At 38.4% G+C, this 15,684-nt stretch overlaps 1 protein-coding gene across 1 annotated transcript in view; it reads right to left on the minus strand.

Annotated features, from left to right (window-relative positions):
* LOC143280928 (inositol-tetrakisphosphate 1-kinase-like) overlaps positions 1 to 15,684 on the minus strand; it is a 25,263-nt gene that overhangs the window by 9,082 nt on the left and 497 nt on the right. The window contains exons 2-9 of the mRNA XM_076585713.1: positions 12,581 to 12,605; positions 11,707 to 11,832; positions 7,724 to 7,841; positions 5,393 to 5,491; positions 4,411 to 4,454; positions 3,528 to 3,687; positions 2,677 to 2,744; positions 298 to 466 (exon numbers count right to left, since the gene is read on the minus strand). Coding sequence (XP_076441828.1) covers positions 298 to 466; positions 2,677 to 2,744; positions 3,528 to 3,687; positions 4,411 to 4,454; positions 5,393 to 5,491; positions 7,724 to 7,841; positions 11,707 to 11,832; positions 12,581 to 12,605 — 809 coding nt within the window. The remainder of the gene's footprint in view (positions 1 to 297; positions 467 to 2,676; positions 2,745 to 3,527; positions 3,688 to 4,410; positions 4,455 to 5,392; positions 5,492 to 7,723; positions 7,842 to 11,706; positions 11,833 to 12,580; positions 12,606 to 15,684) is intronic.

Here is a 15,684-nt window from a genome sequence, read left to right on the forward strand (position 1 = left end):
AAGACGATAAACCAAGGTCCTGTGTATAGCATGCAATTAGCATTCATGAGAGAACCTATTGCAACAAAAGGGGTGTCCCTGGCAAAATTCTATAGAACAATTCATTTTGATAGGAAAACAAATACACTTGCAGAAAGGAAAAAAAACAGTGGCGCTGCACTGCAGCGATATGCACTCCCTGGAGAAAGCAGCCTGAATTTCGCACAGGTAGGTGTTGTGACAAAGAGCAATACAACACAATACAACAGAACATCTGTCACCAGCCCAAACCAGCATGTCTGTCCTTGTCCAACAGACCTGGAAAAGAGTTGATGTCGATAATGGCATACTGCTGTGTCTGGCAGTCAATGATCACATCAATGCCAATCAAGCACATGTCCATGGCACGGCTGATGGAAGCCCCCAGCTGCTCCAGAAGCTGCCAATCTGGTTTGATCAGTGGTTCCTCTATGCTATCCGCATCAATCTGGAAAAAAAGAAAAGCACATTTCGAAGTTCCATCCCTGTTTCTTTGTGTAGGCTTCACAAATGTGTAAACCACCAGAAATCAACTCTTTCACTGCCAAGGAATACGATTTAAATGATATCTATTTGCCAGGTTTTTCCCCACAAAAAACAGGAATATATTTTCAAAAAATGATGTGTGATTTCTTATTGGAGAGAAACCGATAAAAGTAGGTATTTTCTAAAAGGTAAATGAATAAAGAATACAAAACACATGTATTCCAATTTTGTAATGGCATGCAATTGTTTTGAAATCAGTGTTTTATTTTTTGTCAGATTTTCAACTTGTTCATTACAAACATTATTCTGGTCATTTGCACAGTGATACATTATTTTCTGGACAAATGGATGACTATACACACAGATTATACTAGAACAACCACAATAAAAAAAAAAAAAAAAAAAAGAAGGAAAAAAAGAAAGAAATATATCCACGATTCATTAAGACTACTCTAAGTGATAACAACATTGATATGATTGTCCAGTCCTTTCATCATGCCCATCAGTGAAGTCAGACCCAAGAACTGGTTCATTTCAAACACATCTGTATCTGTCCATGCTGATAGTCTGGAGTACTTTTTTTCTGCCCGTCTGGGTTTGACTGTACCTGCTGTAGTGTCTGCTGTGCATACAAACTGGTTTCCTCAAATAATTCCCGATTTAGATTATTATCTAAAAAAAAGAGAGAAAAAGTCAATGCAGTCTGTGTTGTGTGGGTCTTTTTTTCAGCCCACTGTCACCAGTAAAGTTGGCAATAACAGGCTGAATGTTGTTTGCTGGCCCTACAATGATCCCCTCAAACACATTAAGGCCACACCCCCTTGGCCTCCACCCGCCTCCTCTTTCTCCTCTCTGACCCTGTATACTTTGTCCAGTTCCCCTCACCCTGCGTTGGCTCAGTGGCAAGAAAGTTGCTGTCACTGTGTATTGCTGCTGGTTCAGTAGCATCACTGTCAGCTGGCAGCACTCTATATTTGTTGATCTTGCCAGTGTCTTCATTGCTCCCTTTATTTTCTATTGAATCATCCGACAAAAGTTCATCACTTTCTTCTTCTTCGAGTTGATGCTTCAATTCTTTCTGAGCATCAGCTAAAGAAAGCAATTTTGGTTGTTTATGGTGCACTTTGATCTCAGAGCTTCAGCCAGGTGTCACCGTTTTGCCGAGTATGCGAAATCATTCAAATAAAGGACTACCTCATGGCGCAGATGGTGTTTCTAGCTATCAGCTGAATCAAGAAAGAGCTATTGAGTCAATTAACTCAATACAAACAAGGAAAATTTCTGAATATTTTAGTGACGATTTATCTTGTCATTGTGGCAGCAAAGCGTGCATGGTTGTGTTTTTGAGGTATCTAATCATACAGACATCCTTGGGGTTAATGGAGAAGTTCCAAACTAAGGTCTTTTTTTCAGTGTGATGACAACTAAAACAAGAGAGACAAAACTCATGCGTTTCCTGCTGACTTAAAAAAATGGAAAAAGGACCCCCCCCCCGAAAAAAACAAACAAACAAAACACAAAAAACAAACAACAGCAGAAACAACAAAGACAGTAAAGAGGTGCTGCATGGCAACCAGCGGGCTTGTAGAAATCATGCAATTAATGATTTGATCTGAGCTTTGACTGGCAGACAAACTGAATATTTGAAGTCATGACTGATCTATAGTAGTTTGGGCTAGCAAGTATCAAAACCCACATAAAAAAAAAAAAAATAAATAACCACCATCAGAAAATGGGTTTTTGGTAAAATCAATGTTATGTGCTAGAATGTAAGTTTCCAACAAAACCATTTTCTGATCACTTTTATTTTTTGTCAAGACAGATTTGTTCCCCCATCATAGTGTCTGCCAAAAATCTTATTTATCTGGAAATCATCAGCAAACATTATACACATGTTGGTGGAACAAAAAGTTCAATCTGGTTGTTGTTTTTTTCAGATATCTCTTTACATTCACAAATTCACTCACACGCAAATGGATGTCATCTTGTTTGCACACACAATCAAAAAAACAAAAAACAAACAAAAACAAAAAAAGAAGAAGAAGAAAAAAAGAAGAAATATCATAAAATGATTGTATGAACACATTGAAATCCGTGAAAATACAAGAAAATGCTTCTCTGCGCACACACACAAGCATGCACAGTCATGCACACACTCAAACACAAACTTACTTCATTCAGAGGGTGAGATGAGCCAGGCTTTGAAACTTCTTGTGTGTCAAAAAATATTGTGGCCTGGTCTGAAAGTCAATCATACATATATATGTATAGAGTGAGACATATATATATATCATTCTGTATCCTTTCCACATTTTGTACACTCAATCTATACACTGTAAAAAGCAGTTTTATTCTGTTGTTTTTTCCCCCATGCTTTCTGTGCTGTCTTTAACAATTTACAATCCAATAAGGAACCTTACCTGGTCAATAAAAGGTGTCTGCTAAAAATACATTCCACATTCATGCTTTCTTATCATCTACAAACTTACGTTTGATTAACCCCTCGACTGCTGCTGACTAGTACACTCATCGTGAAGGGCTGTCACTTCAGTGAGTTAAGACAAAGCTTACACACAAACCAGGATGTTATTCTGTATTTATTCTCCTTCCTTTTGGGACTGCATTGCATTTGTTCAGCAAAATCAATAATACATTGATAACTACACAAAAAAGTTGTAACTGTACTTCAAACCCAGGGCTCACTGATCTTATTTCACCAAAGTTCAGCAGTCCAGAGGTTAATTATCTTTCTCAATTTCCCCATTATTTTTTTTATTAAAGGACATATCCTTCTAAGTTCTTTCCCCTTCAGTCTTCATCAGTGTTTTTTTTTTTAATTTAAAACTGACAACCTATCCACCCATTCCAAGCTCCGTCCACCCACAACCCAACCAAAAAACCCAATAAAACAAACCTAACAACCTTAGTTCATCCAACACATGCACATATATCATACTGATAATCAAGCCAAGTAGCTCTATGTGCAGAACTAATTAAAAAAATCATGCGCCTTTGTGACTTACTTCCAGGATACAAGTTTTTCAGTGAGGGTCGCTGAACAATGAACTGCCGGTTGCCAACCACGAAGATCTTGTAGAGCAATGCATTGTGATTCAGAAAGGACTGAGCCACACACGGTGCTTCCACATCCCGCAGACTTTCTTCATTAAAGATAATAGCCATCTGACAGAAACATAAATTAAAAAGGTGTCTTAATTTTCACCCCAAAAAATTTTTGTCTCAGTAAAAGTGTATATATATAGTAGGGTAGGTATGGGTAATTGCAAACGATCCAGTCGAAGCGACCAGTTCAACATGTGTACTGTAAAGATAACATGTCGTGTGATAGTCAAACGTAGTTCTTTTGTTTTCTAAGGCTTTCTCTGACTGGTTGCACCAAGAAAAGTTTGTCTGTTCATTCTTTCCAATGTTTTGTTGAAGTTTGAAATAGCATGGGTGCCTGAGGGTAAATGCGAACAGGCCAGTCTAATTGCAAACGATGGCTTTGGGTAAATGTTGAGAATTAAAACAGGAGCAGGTCTTAACTCATTAGACATAACATATTATTAGAACATTGCACCAGACTGCTGTATGGTTGGTTTTGATCACACATGCACACAAACATGCAGACATACATTAAAATACATACACCCCACACCACACACAAACACACCCTTTTGAGAGTGTCCAGTAACTTTGTAGCATCGTTCGCAAATAGACTCACATCAAAATATCCTATGGTCTAACTGCAAACGACACAATTTTGCAGATTCCTGTCAAAACTGATGTTCTGATCTGTCACCAATATGTTTTCTTAAATTGTCCCAGCACTGGTAATCCGCATTCAACATATCTGATCAAAAGAAAAGAAAAAAAGCGTTAAACATATCCAAATTCTATCCTCACCTCATGAGCTAATTTGGAGCCATGGGAGAGAATGGGCTTGACAACTGAAACATCCACATGGTTCAGGTGAAAAGAAACTGCAAGCCTGTTCAGATAAATATCACCAATACTCAGAGAAAAAATAGAACTAAATCAGTTGTATGTTTTATATATATCTACACATGACTTTTTTGTTCCAAGAACTTGAATTAATTAGTAGCTGTATATCAGCGAAGGGCAAACTAATCATGACTGAAATGCCTTCACTTGGAGTATCAGATGGAAACAGTTGTTATCTTCTGTTTACCTCCATTTCATTTCTATCAAAGAAACCTTAAACTTTTATAATCAAACATTTGATAGACTAGTGGTTACAACACTGGACATTCAAGCTAAGGGTTCTTGGTTCTAATCCCAGCTTCCCCTGGTGGGTAAAGGCTGTTGCTGTCCTTCCATTTAGGTTTCAGTCTGGACAATTGACAGATGCAGAACATAAAATATATCATATTCAAGATCCCATAATCCATGTCAGCATTCTGTAGGTTACGGAAATCTGACATACGCAGCATGCACATCCCCCAAGACAGAATATGGCTGTCTAAACGATGGCGTAAAATGGTCACGCAGGTCACAGCCTACATCAGTACATGCAAATCTACACAGGTGGACATGGAGTTGCAGTTCATAAACACAGATGAAAACGAATTAAATGTTCTTTGTCTAAAAAGTAATCAAAGATTAGACCTCAGCTATATGTATATCAACATTATGTAAAATCTGCTTCAAAGAACTGAAGAAGCAGAAGAGTTAAAACATTATTCAGTCAAAATTTACTCTTATTATCAAATTCATCATCAAATCAATAAAACATTTTTTACATCATGTTTTATACTTGATCAAATAATAAACAATCAAGGAAAAAGAAAAAGATAAGACTGCGTTCCATTACAAAATATTTTCTCCAAATCAACACGATACAACCTGAAAAGGCCACACTACTAACCAATGGGGAAAGTGACACCAGCCTCTGCCAGTTTGATTTTATTTGCTTCCACATTGCTGGTTGTCAGCTCCACAAAGGTAGGAATAATCACACGAGAATCTGTCAACATATGCAACAACTGTGATCATTAACCCTTTGAGCCCTGTGTTCCTGAGCAATTTTAACCCTTCTGCCTGAGCTCCCGAGCCAAAATTTGCAAATAATTGGTATTAAACCCTTTGAGCCCTGACCACCGCATTACTGGTGGCAGAGAAAAATGACATAATGCCCGGCCACCAGTTGAGCAACCGGAGCGTAAACACTTGAAGCGTGCAGAGTCTCAACCTGGCCCATCAGAAAACTGTACACAACGCAGCAAGTAACTGATATGCTTGATGATTTATGAGTTGAGTATGACAATGATTACTCTGATAGTGAGGTGGAATTCGAATCGGATGATTTTGCTACCGATAGTGATGTTGAAAATGAATCTGAGCATGCAGAATCAGTTGATCAAAGGAGGCGTGTCAGGTTGAGACTCTGCACGCTTCATGGTAGAAATCGATCTTTTTTATCCAGAGCACATGCACAAAACACAGTGAGGGGGCGCGGCAATGTTGGTACTGCGTTCGCTGGCGTCGGAATATTAGTTTTTCTGATTGGCTCTTCAATATAAGTCAACCAATAGCAAAACACGACACAAGTGTTTACGCACCGCTCAACCGGTGGCCAGGCATTATGCCACCCCTCCCCACCACCGGTAAAGCGGTGGTCAGGGCTCAAAGGGTTAAAACTGTTGAAGAATATAAGTTAACCTGTCGCAACCAAAAAGTGAAAATGCTCTCTCTAAATACAATGTCAAAGTGGGGGTGAGGGGCTGGGGTGTAAACACACATGTACTCCGATTTTTCTGTAGTACTGTGTCTGTATGTAATTTTTATTTCAAGAGGTTGGTTGGATAATGATCATTACCTTCTCAACATTATTTATAGCAGCACTCTGACAATTTTCTTTTTGTAAACTTTCAAACTTGGGACAAGTAATCTAGTGAAGAAAGGGTGGAGAAGGAGGAAAGAGAGAGAGAGACAGAGATGGAGAGAGAGAGACAGAGACAGAGAGAGAAAAGAGACACAGAGAGAGAGAGAGGGGGGGGAGAGAGACAGAGACAGAGACAGAGACAGACAGAGAGAGAAGCACACAGGTAGAAAAAGACAGAGAACACAAAGGGAGAAGACCAAAACAAAACAAAAATCCTAACTGACAAAGTAACCCAACTCTGACAGTCATTTCTCAACAACACAGGCTTGGACTGTGCATGTCCTCTGACATATTTAATGCTGGTAACTAACATAAACAAGAACAGAATGGGGCAAAAGAGTACACTCGAACGGACGGGAAGGATGAGGGGGGGTCTCCTTTACATGGCCCAGTTTCACACGCTCCAGAACACAGACTGTTGGCAACTGACAATTAGCGTCTACGTGACCATGGTCTGCATTCATGCCTACATGACTATCGTCTGTGTTCATGGCAACAAGGGCCACCACACATTTACTTTAATGCTACAGTCAACAGTGAAATGTATGTTGATCCCCAGCAGGAAATTCCTGGTGCTGGATCAAATGGAAAGTTTTGTCAGACAACAGTCAAATATTACTCAGCAGTATGACAACAACCAAAGATTACATATATTAGGTCAACAGCTCTATCACATATCGTGATGATAAACCTTAAACTTCCAAGAGCATTGATGAGAAATTGTTGAACCAGAAAGACCCTGAGAGTGAAGCTATCTGTATTCTAACTCCAGAGAGAGATGGAAATGAAGGGTTGGTTAAAAAATACATTATGACAAGGGAACAAAAATTTATATGCAGTAAACTGAGTAAGTTGACATTTACCGCTTTACAGCTTTTCAAGTAGTTGTCAGTATGAGCAAACCACCTATGGACTTTTCTCATTGCGTGTGTGTGTGTGTGTGTGTGTGTGTGTGTGTGTGTGTGTGAGCATGCATGCTAAAGTGTACATATATGCTTGCAAATGCATGCAGGTATATATTTTCGTGGTCTCTGCATAAAAATGCAAAGTTGCATGTATGCTTGTGTGCACATATGTAGGTGTATGTGTGCATGTAGATATTGTGTACAAAATTCAAATATATCCTCAAGACTTTGTCCTCAAGAGTTTGTATAGGTGGGCATGCACACATTTGTCACTCTCTATATAGTGCATGCATATGGGTGTGCAAAGTACCTGTATGTAAAACTACATAAACAGATTATCCAAACATATACCGTTGTCAGAAGTGTACAGTATAGGCATCACACAATCACACGTAACCTTAATACGTACCTTTACACACAAGGTCACATGTGCAGACTTGCTGGTACTGTTTATATCTGTCCAGCAAGCGGCGAGTGCTCTCCAGTGGATCCAGCAGGACACACTCTGGGTGCTGATCAGCATAGCTCTGTCAATGGACAAAGAAATAAAGGCTACCAGAGACTGGATTTGGGGTGTCTTTCATCTATAAATAGTGTGACTTCGGCTATAACTCCCGCATTCATTCGAATCTGTGTGAACTTTTCATATATATATATATATATATATATATATATATATATATATATATATATATATATATATATATATATATATATACATTGTGTTCAGAGGCTGTGCATGCTGAGTATTTAATGTTTCTTTACCCCACCCACCTTTCCACCACCATTATCAATTTTGAGATCTACAGCATGTGTAATTGATCTTCTGCATGATCATACACACAAATGGGGTAAAGGTGCCAATACTGGCAGGACTGAACAACATATACCAGCCTGGAAGATAAGAATTAATTTCTTTGAAAGAAAAAACCCACCCTTAACCCACCAGGCACAGATACCAGGTTTGAACCTAGGAGTAGGACTCTAACTAGACTAAGACTGAATTTCAAATGCTTCAACCATTCAGTTATAGCATCTTTCTGACATCGACTGATGGGGATACATACATACATACATATATATATATACATATATATGGTAAACACTAGATGAGGATCACTTCTGCTGCTCTGTTTTAAACAGTTTAAAAGTCATTATGTTTTTATGCCTTATACAGCATAAACTGTGTAAGCTGTACAATGAAGATAGATTACTTTTCAACAATGCAAGTGAACCCACAACCTTGACCCAACATAAAAGAATTGATATTTTTCTTTTCAATTCTATGTGACTTTCAAAGGTTACTCTTTCCAATGCTTGTATCTTGCATTCACTTTTGTGACAACATGCACACAAACACACATACAACCCTATTGCTGAAAGTCTCAGCCCATCAACATTCTAGCTGATGTTAATGCTGAAACAACCCCCCAACCCCCCAAAAAAGAAAAAAAAAGCAAGCTCTATGGTCCACCATATATATATACATATATATATATATATATATATATATATATCTGATCATTTCACAACAAAATCTTGACAATGTCTCTTATATCCCCCACCCCCCCCCCCCCCCGCCCCCCAAAAAACCCCTCACATTTTACATAAACAATAACTTGAATAATAACTTGAGGCAAATGCAAAGTTTTAAATACTGATTTCCAGTTGATATAAGTTGATCATATGAATGATGCAACTTGACACACACATAAACAGACATGATCTCCATAGTGATCCTTCTGAACCTTTCCTGCTACTACAAATACAACAAATATTATAATTGTAAAATGATACACACAAAAGCCAGTTTTTATTTGGTTTCATATTACTTCTAGCTTGATTATATATCAACTTCATTTTCTAAACCAAATTCATCCATTGTTGCATGCTATTTTATTTTTCAAAACCATGAGTGACAGTGGTATGCTGTAAAAAGAATAAATGGATAAAACCGAAAAGTGCAATGAATGTCACAATGTGTTTATAGAGATCTAGTTACTCTCAGCATGATTTAAGAATAACAAAAACAAAGCTCTTTCAACAACTCCTAGAACACTTCAATCACATAATGCTAAAAATGAAGACTGTTAGTGTTACAGAGTTGGACATCTTGATTCATTTAGAAGAAATCTGACTGAATTGCATCTGGATGTTTTTTTGTGTTTTTTTTAATTCTATTTTGTGCAAGAAAAACAAAAGGAAAATGCGCAAAAAGAAAGGGGCTTCACTGTTCACAATGAATTTAGTTTGAAATGTAGCATTCATTGTCATACTATGCTAGCTGGAAGGTAAATTAGGTCCACACCCTTTGGCATTAACTACAAAGTTAAGAAGGCAACCAATTTTGATCGATGACCAAGAGTTAAAATGTTCCATAAATCAGATGATAGTACTGACGTGCTTAAGTATTTCTATCAACAAACCGTGAAGACCATGAAGTCATAACTTGTTTTCCATATCTCTGTGGGAGGCATCGAATCTTGAGACAAAAGTGTATGTTAAACATAGTAGCAGGCTGGGGAATTGTCCATGAGAGTTTCCTCTGAAAATTGGCCGGGGTCCATGGGCTGCCTTAGGCCCCTGGTGGGGTGCAGGGGCAAAGCTCTCCTATCCAGAGATGAAATTAGTGATTTTTAATAGGTTTGGGGGGTCTCTCCTGAAAGCTAAAACAACAATTTACATTTCTTCTCTGACCCCCAAAACCATTTTCCTCTGAAACCTGAAATCAACCTGCTCTTCCACTGAAAACAGCAGAGTTGCTAAGAGTTCCCCAGCCTGTAGTAGCTGGAAATCACCTGGCTCTTAATCTTCACCTGAAGTCAGTTTAGAAATGTAGGATGTAATGAACAATGACCTTTGTAAGTATATTTACAGTCTTCATATTTAGTCATTGTCAACACTGGAGAGTGTGCAGGAGAGGGTGAAGTAGTGTGTGTGTTTGTGTGTGTGTGTACAATAATGTATGAATATAATTTATGTATGAGCCTGTGTTCCAAGAAAAGTGAGATAAATGCTGTGCAAAAGAGTAGGTCACAGCATGTGTAAGAGAGAGAGAGAGAGAGAGAGAGAGAGAGAGAGAGAGTGTGTGTGTGTGTGTGTGTGTGTGTGTGTGTGTGTGTGTGCACGCGCGCACATGCACATATGCGTGCGTGTGTGCGTGCATGCGTGCGCATGCATTCGCATGTCCTTCAAGGAGCAGAGGAAAAACAAGAAATCTAGACCTGTATTTAACTTGTTCATAAAATTCTAAAATCTTTAATAAGCAAATGGTGATTTTGTGTGGGCGTGGGTGTTGCTTCTGTCTTTGTTTTGCTCTTTTTTTCCACCAACAAAGTAACAATACACCTTTCCACTGACCACAACCACAGATAATCAGGGCACACAATAGGACAGACAGCAGCAGATTTCTGTAGCCCCCACAGGTATGAGTCAGCCTGACATTCCTGCCTGAAGAGAACTGTGTTATTTCCTCCTCCTCCTTACCAAGCCCTCCTGCCTCTTACTAACATATGTGTACTCTGATCCACACATCCAGTGCAGACGACAATGTACATTGAATTTGAAGGTTAGATTTGACATTACAAGAAGTGAAAGTGTGAAAGAATGGAATATGGAACCAGTTGCTCAGACAGAGAGGAAAATAGGAAAGAAAGTCAGGAGGTGGAGGAAGAAAAGAAAGAAAGAAAGAGAGAGAGAGAGAGAAGAGAATAAAAAGATGCTAAGTAGTTCTATAAAAAGAAATGTCAAGTCATTATCAATAGCCATTAAACCCTTTCTGACATAATGACATATATATACATAACATAAATATATTATCATTCTGTCAAGAGGTCACAAAACATTATCTGTGTGTGTGTGTGTGTGTGTGTGTGTGTGTGTGCGTGTGTGCATGCGTGTCTGTCTGGCTGTGTGCGTCTGTGTGTGTGTGCATGTGTGTGTGGTCCATACAGGAGACTGCATCTGTAAATGTGGTGTGTTTCATATGTTTACCACCAGTAACAAGCCCAACTTGGATTACATCAAACTGACAGGCTGACATTAATGACAACAGCTGCCGCTGAGTAGTTTCAGCAGGTGGAAGCTATACTTGGTCCAAAGTTCTATTTTGTGTTTTACTTGTGTGTGTTTCTCTGAAGCTCAACTGTTCTTCTGCTGCATCTCTCCTTTCTTTGGATTTCTCTCACTCTAACTTAAATTCTGTGAGAACAAATATCATTTCCTCTTCTGTACACTACTTATTAATAGCAACACAAGCTGACATGCATAAATCTTCAAATCGGATAGGAAAACTGAAAACTACGTTAAGTTACCCACTTAGATTCTTTGACCTGGTTTCTCTTTCCCCCTCCCTCTCACTCTCTCTGTCTTCCTTCCTAACTATCCTCTCACCTGTATGTTTTGGATGTAGTGCCGAGAAACAGCATTGCCACTGTCTGCCTTGGCTAAGATGTCAGTGACTTTGTGCACAATGGCATCAAAAGGACCCTGAGTGTCCAGTGGCTGGGTCAGGTCCAGCTGTCAACATTAGTCATGAAATTTTCATTTTCTTGAAATCTTCCATTCATCCTGAAAGAAGGGTGGTACAGACAATTTCCAAACTGGCATTTAGGCTTTAAGTTTAACATAAAGAGAAACAAAGAAAACAGAAAATGGAGGAAAAAAAAAAAAGTCAATTGAGAATTTGAGTTCAGCCAAAATTAGTGCTGCTTTTTCTGGAGCAAATGAATTTGTTATATCATAAATTCATATTAAACATCAAGTCATGAACTTTTAAAGGTCAAAACCTCAAGTCATAAACTTTTACTGGTCTAACTGCAAAATTTACTTCCTTGCAAACAGCATACAAATTGAATTCTGTAAAAAAATCACCAATAAACTATAGCAAATAATTTTCTAACTGTGTTCTCATAATATCTTGCTGAAACCTACCCCCCTCCCTTCCCCTTTCAAATTATTTTTTAAACATACATCCTATTATAGTATTACTATTAGTATCATGTAAAAAGGACTAAAAATAAGAACAGGCTTCTTTTCCCAACCATGTGTTTGTGAATAAGTGTGTGTGTGCGTGTGGGAGGGGGGGGGAGTGGTTGGGGGGGAGATGGGCAGAGTGGGGGGGGGGGGTGATTGTGGGTTTGGGTGTGTGTGCGAGTGTGGGGGAGAGGCCATGGAAACAATGACCCATTATCATTTTGTGTGTGTGCATGTTTTAGAATTTAAAATGTAATCACCAATCATAGATTGTGATTATTCTAATGCTTACCTTCACAAGTTCTATTCCAGCATTTCTGAAATTAAAACAACAATGATTAATATAAAAACCCAGTTCCTGAAAGAGTAATAGCAGTTCCATCTAAACTGTCATACTATCACAAACTGCCCATCTGTCTGTCGATCAACCATCCATGATCACATATTATATATATATCCTACTTGTCTCAACAAATATGAACAGTCTCTGTCTGGTCTTTCTATAATCAGTCTATCAACTGACCAAAAACAAACAAAAAAAGTCAGTTGATGTATATATCATCATCATGATAGATCTATGATGTACATATATATGATATGTACAAAGTTACAAAAAATAAGTCTTGTAAAACTTGAAATGGTACAGTGTTGTACTTCATCAGTTACACACAAAACAGTGCACTTATGCTTTTACTATATAAAGCAATGGGCTGTTAGATGCATTGTGAGTGTTACTAACGCACTTGAATCACTTTGGGTTTAATTGCCCATTAAATATAAAACTGACACACTTAAACTAAAAGTACATATATATATACATTTTCAGTGTGTGTGTGTGTGTGTGTGTGTGTGTGTGTGTGTGTGTGTGTGTGTGTGTGTTTGTGGTGTGTGTGCATACTGTATTATATAGTTTTTGAAGGCTAGATCAGTACATGCAGGTGACGTACAGTGACTATTATAGTACTAAGCAGGTCTTTGCACTGCTGCTCATCTCAAGTCCCTATAGTGTGCTAAAATCCAAACTTGTCTGTCACAGTCCCTGTGCCAGGAGTCCATGGAGACCAATCAATGGCAGATTGTCAAATACAAAATGATATACATGTACAACATAATGATAATGCATCTTTATTAATCTGATTGGAAATTACAAACATTGTATTGTATCGCATGTACACTGAGACCCTGCACTGCTGCTGCTCATTTCAGTGGTGTTCAGTAATGCCTATTCTGGTTTAATATACACAGGACACCGCCATCTTCACCTTGTAAGGTAGCCCCCTACTACAACAGTTTCAGTTTCCTACAACAATAATCACTTAGTCATTGACTGACTAAGCATCCCCATGGACAGAACTTTAGAAGACCTCCATGGAAAAAAGAAAAAAAGAAAGAAAAAAAAAGTAGAAAATGATGTTTCAACTATATTCAAGTCATAATGAATTGATATCCAGAATAATCAGCCCCAAACTGAGAAAATATACCACTCTAGATCCAATGTGTGAATTTTCAGCCTTCCAGAGTTATTTTCCTTCTTTTGATGATACAATCAGTCATGTCACTATGTCCATGAACTCTACGGGCATGGCAGTCAAGGGTTTAACCTGCTGGAAATCACAAGCACAGAAAGGAGGGGAGGGGGGAGGGTGGGGAGGGGGAATCAAAATTAGGGTCACAATGACAGCTGAGTATGAAAGGCCATAAATTATGATGGTAGATCAGTATCAATTGATATCAGTAGCTCAAGGAGGCGTCACTGTGTTCGGTAAAATCCATATATATATACGCTTCACATCTGCCAAGCAGATGCCTGACCAGCAGCGTAACCCAGCATGCTTAGTCAGGCACTTGAGAAAATAAAATAACAAAAATAAAAAACTAATCAATAAAAAAAAGAGAAAAAAAGAGATAAATACATAAAAATACTACTACTAATAATAATAAGTGTAATTAAAAATAATATTTATAAGACGCAAAATCTTGATGAAGTCAACTCTATGCGCACACAAAAAAAAGACAACAAAGATGATAAACTAAGCAAATAAATGTAAAACATGCAGACACATATTCACACACACATGCATAACATATATGCAACAAACATGCAGTTTCACAGATATGAAAGCACAATCAAATACACATAAACGTACATGAGCCCCAACACATGCACACACACACACACATTACCCTGCACCCACCCCCCTCCTCCACACACTCATTTCTAGGCTACGTAACACAAACACACACACTTACTTGTACAAGCACACACACATACGCCCATATCCCCTACCCCCAACCCCACACACATATGTACAAATATATATATGCACACCCGCACGTTCCAATATTCCGTTGCTCCCACAGTGTAGACATGCATACACACATATACCTCATCCTCTACACACACACACACGCACGTGCACAGAGCTCTCCTGACAGATGTGTACACTTTCACCCTTGCGCACGCACACACACACACACCAACACATGCACAGAGGCTGCCAATGACTGGCCGCAAGAGGGGTGGGAAAATATCTCTGATGCCAAGAACATTGCATCTAGTGTGTTGCTCAGTCTATTGTATTTGGAAAAAACCCACAGAGACTCTGTTCCGTTTTGAAGAAATTTGCGCAATGTTGGTTTGGAAATGAATTTGCGCAATGTTGATTTGGAAATGTTGGTTTGGATGGTAGAATCATTTTTTAATTTGATGATCATACAGAAATACTGCAATGGATGTATGCTTCAATTTGAGACTAAGTGAAAAGTCTGTGCTCTGTCTTTGGTATGTCCCAGTATTAATGAAACCCGGTGAATAGACCCTTGCATTATATCATTAGTCGTGAAATTTGAGAAACAATCCAAAAGATAACTCATTTATAACTGTGTCAATGAAGTAGATCACTAGATAACCCTCAACTGTATGGTCTCAGACATCTCATTAAATTTTGTGCCCACAGCACACTAACTCTGGGTTGGAGCTGGCCACAGGTTACAAAAAACAACAACAAAAAAACCCCAAACACACACACACACACAATGACATGCTTCTCTAGGGGCTCAAAACATATACAAATATCCTCCTGTAGTTAGTCTGCTACACTAACCATTTCACTGCCATGACTAGTGTCGTGCTCCTTATCTTAAAACACCAATCACAACAGTCAACAGTCATCAGCAAACTTAACAGAAACTGAATAAGTAAAAGAAAAGGATAAAATGGAAAAGTTATAAACACTGAAAGTACAAGTTTACAAAGGACATGTCTGCTTGTGCATTCTTGTGAACACACTCACTACACACAAACACATGAAAAAAAAATGAAAAAAAGGAAACAATGAAAAACCATTTTAAGTACCTCAAACCAGCTCAATAATTTACAAATGAAAGCACATGCAA

Source organism: Babylonia areolata, chromosome 4 (assembly GCF_041734735.1).
Source record: "Babylonia areolata isolate BAREFJ2019XMU chromosome 4, ASM4173473v1, whole genome shotgun sequence".
NCBI lineage: Eukaryota > Metazoa > Mollusca > Gastropoda > Neogastropoda > Buccinidae > Babylonia > Babylonia areolata.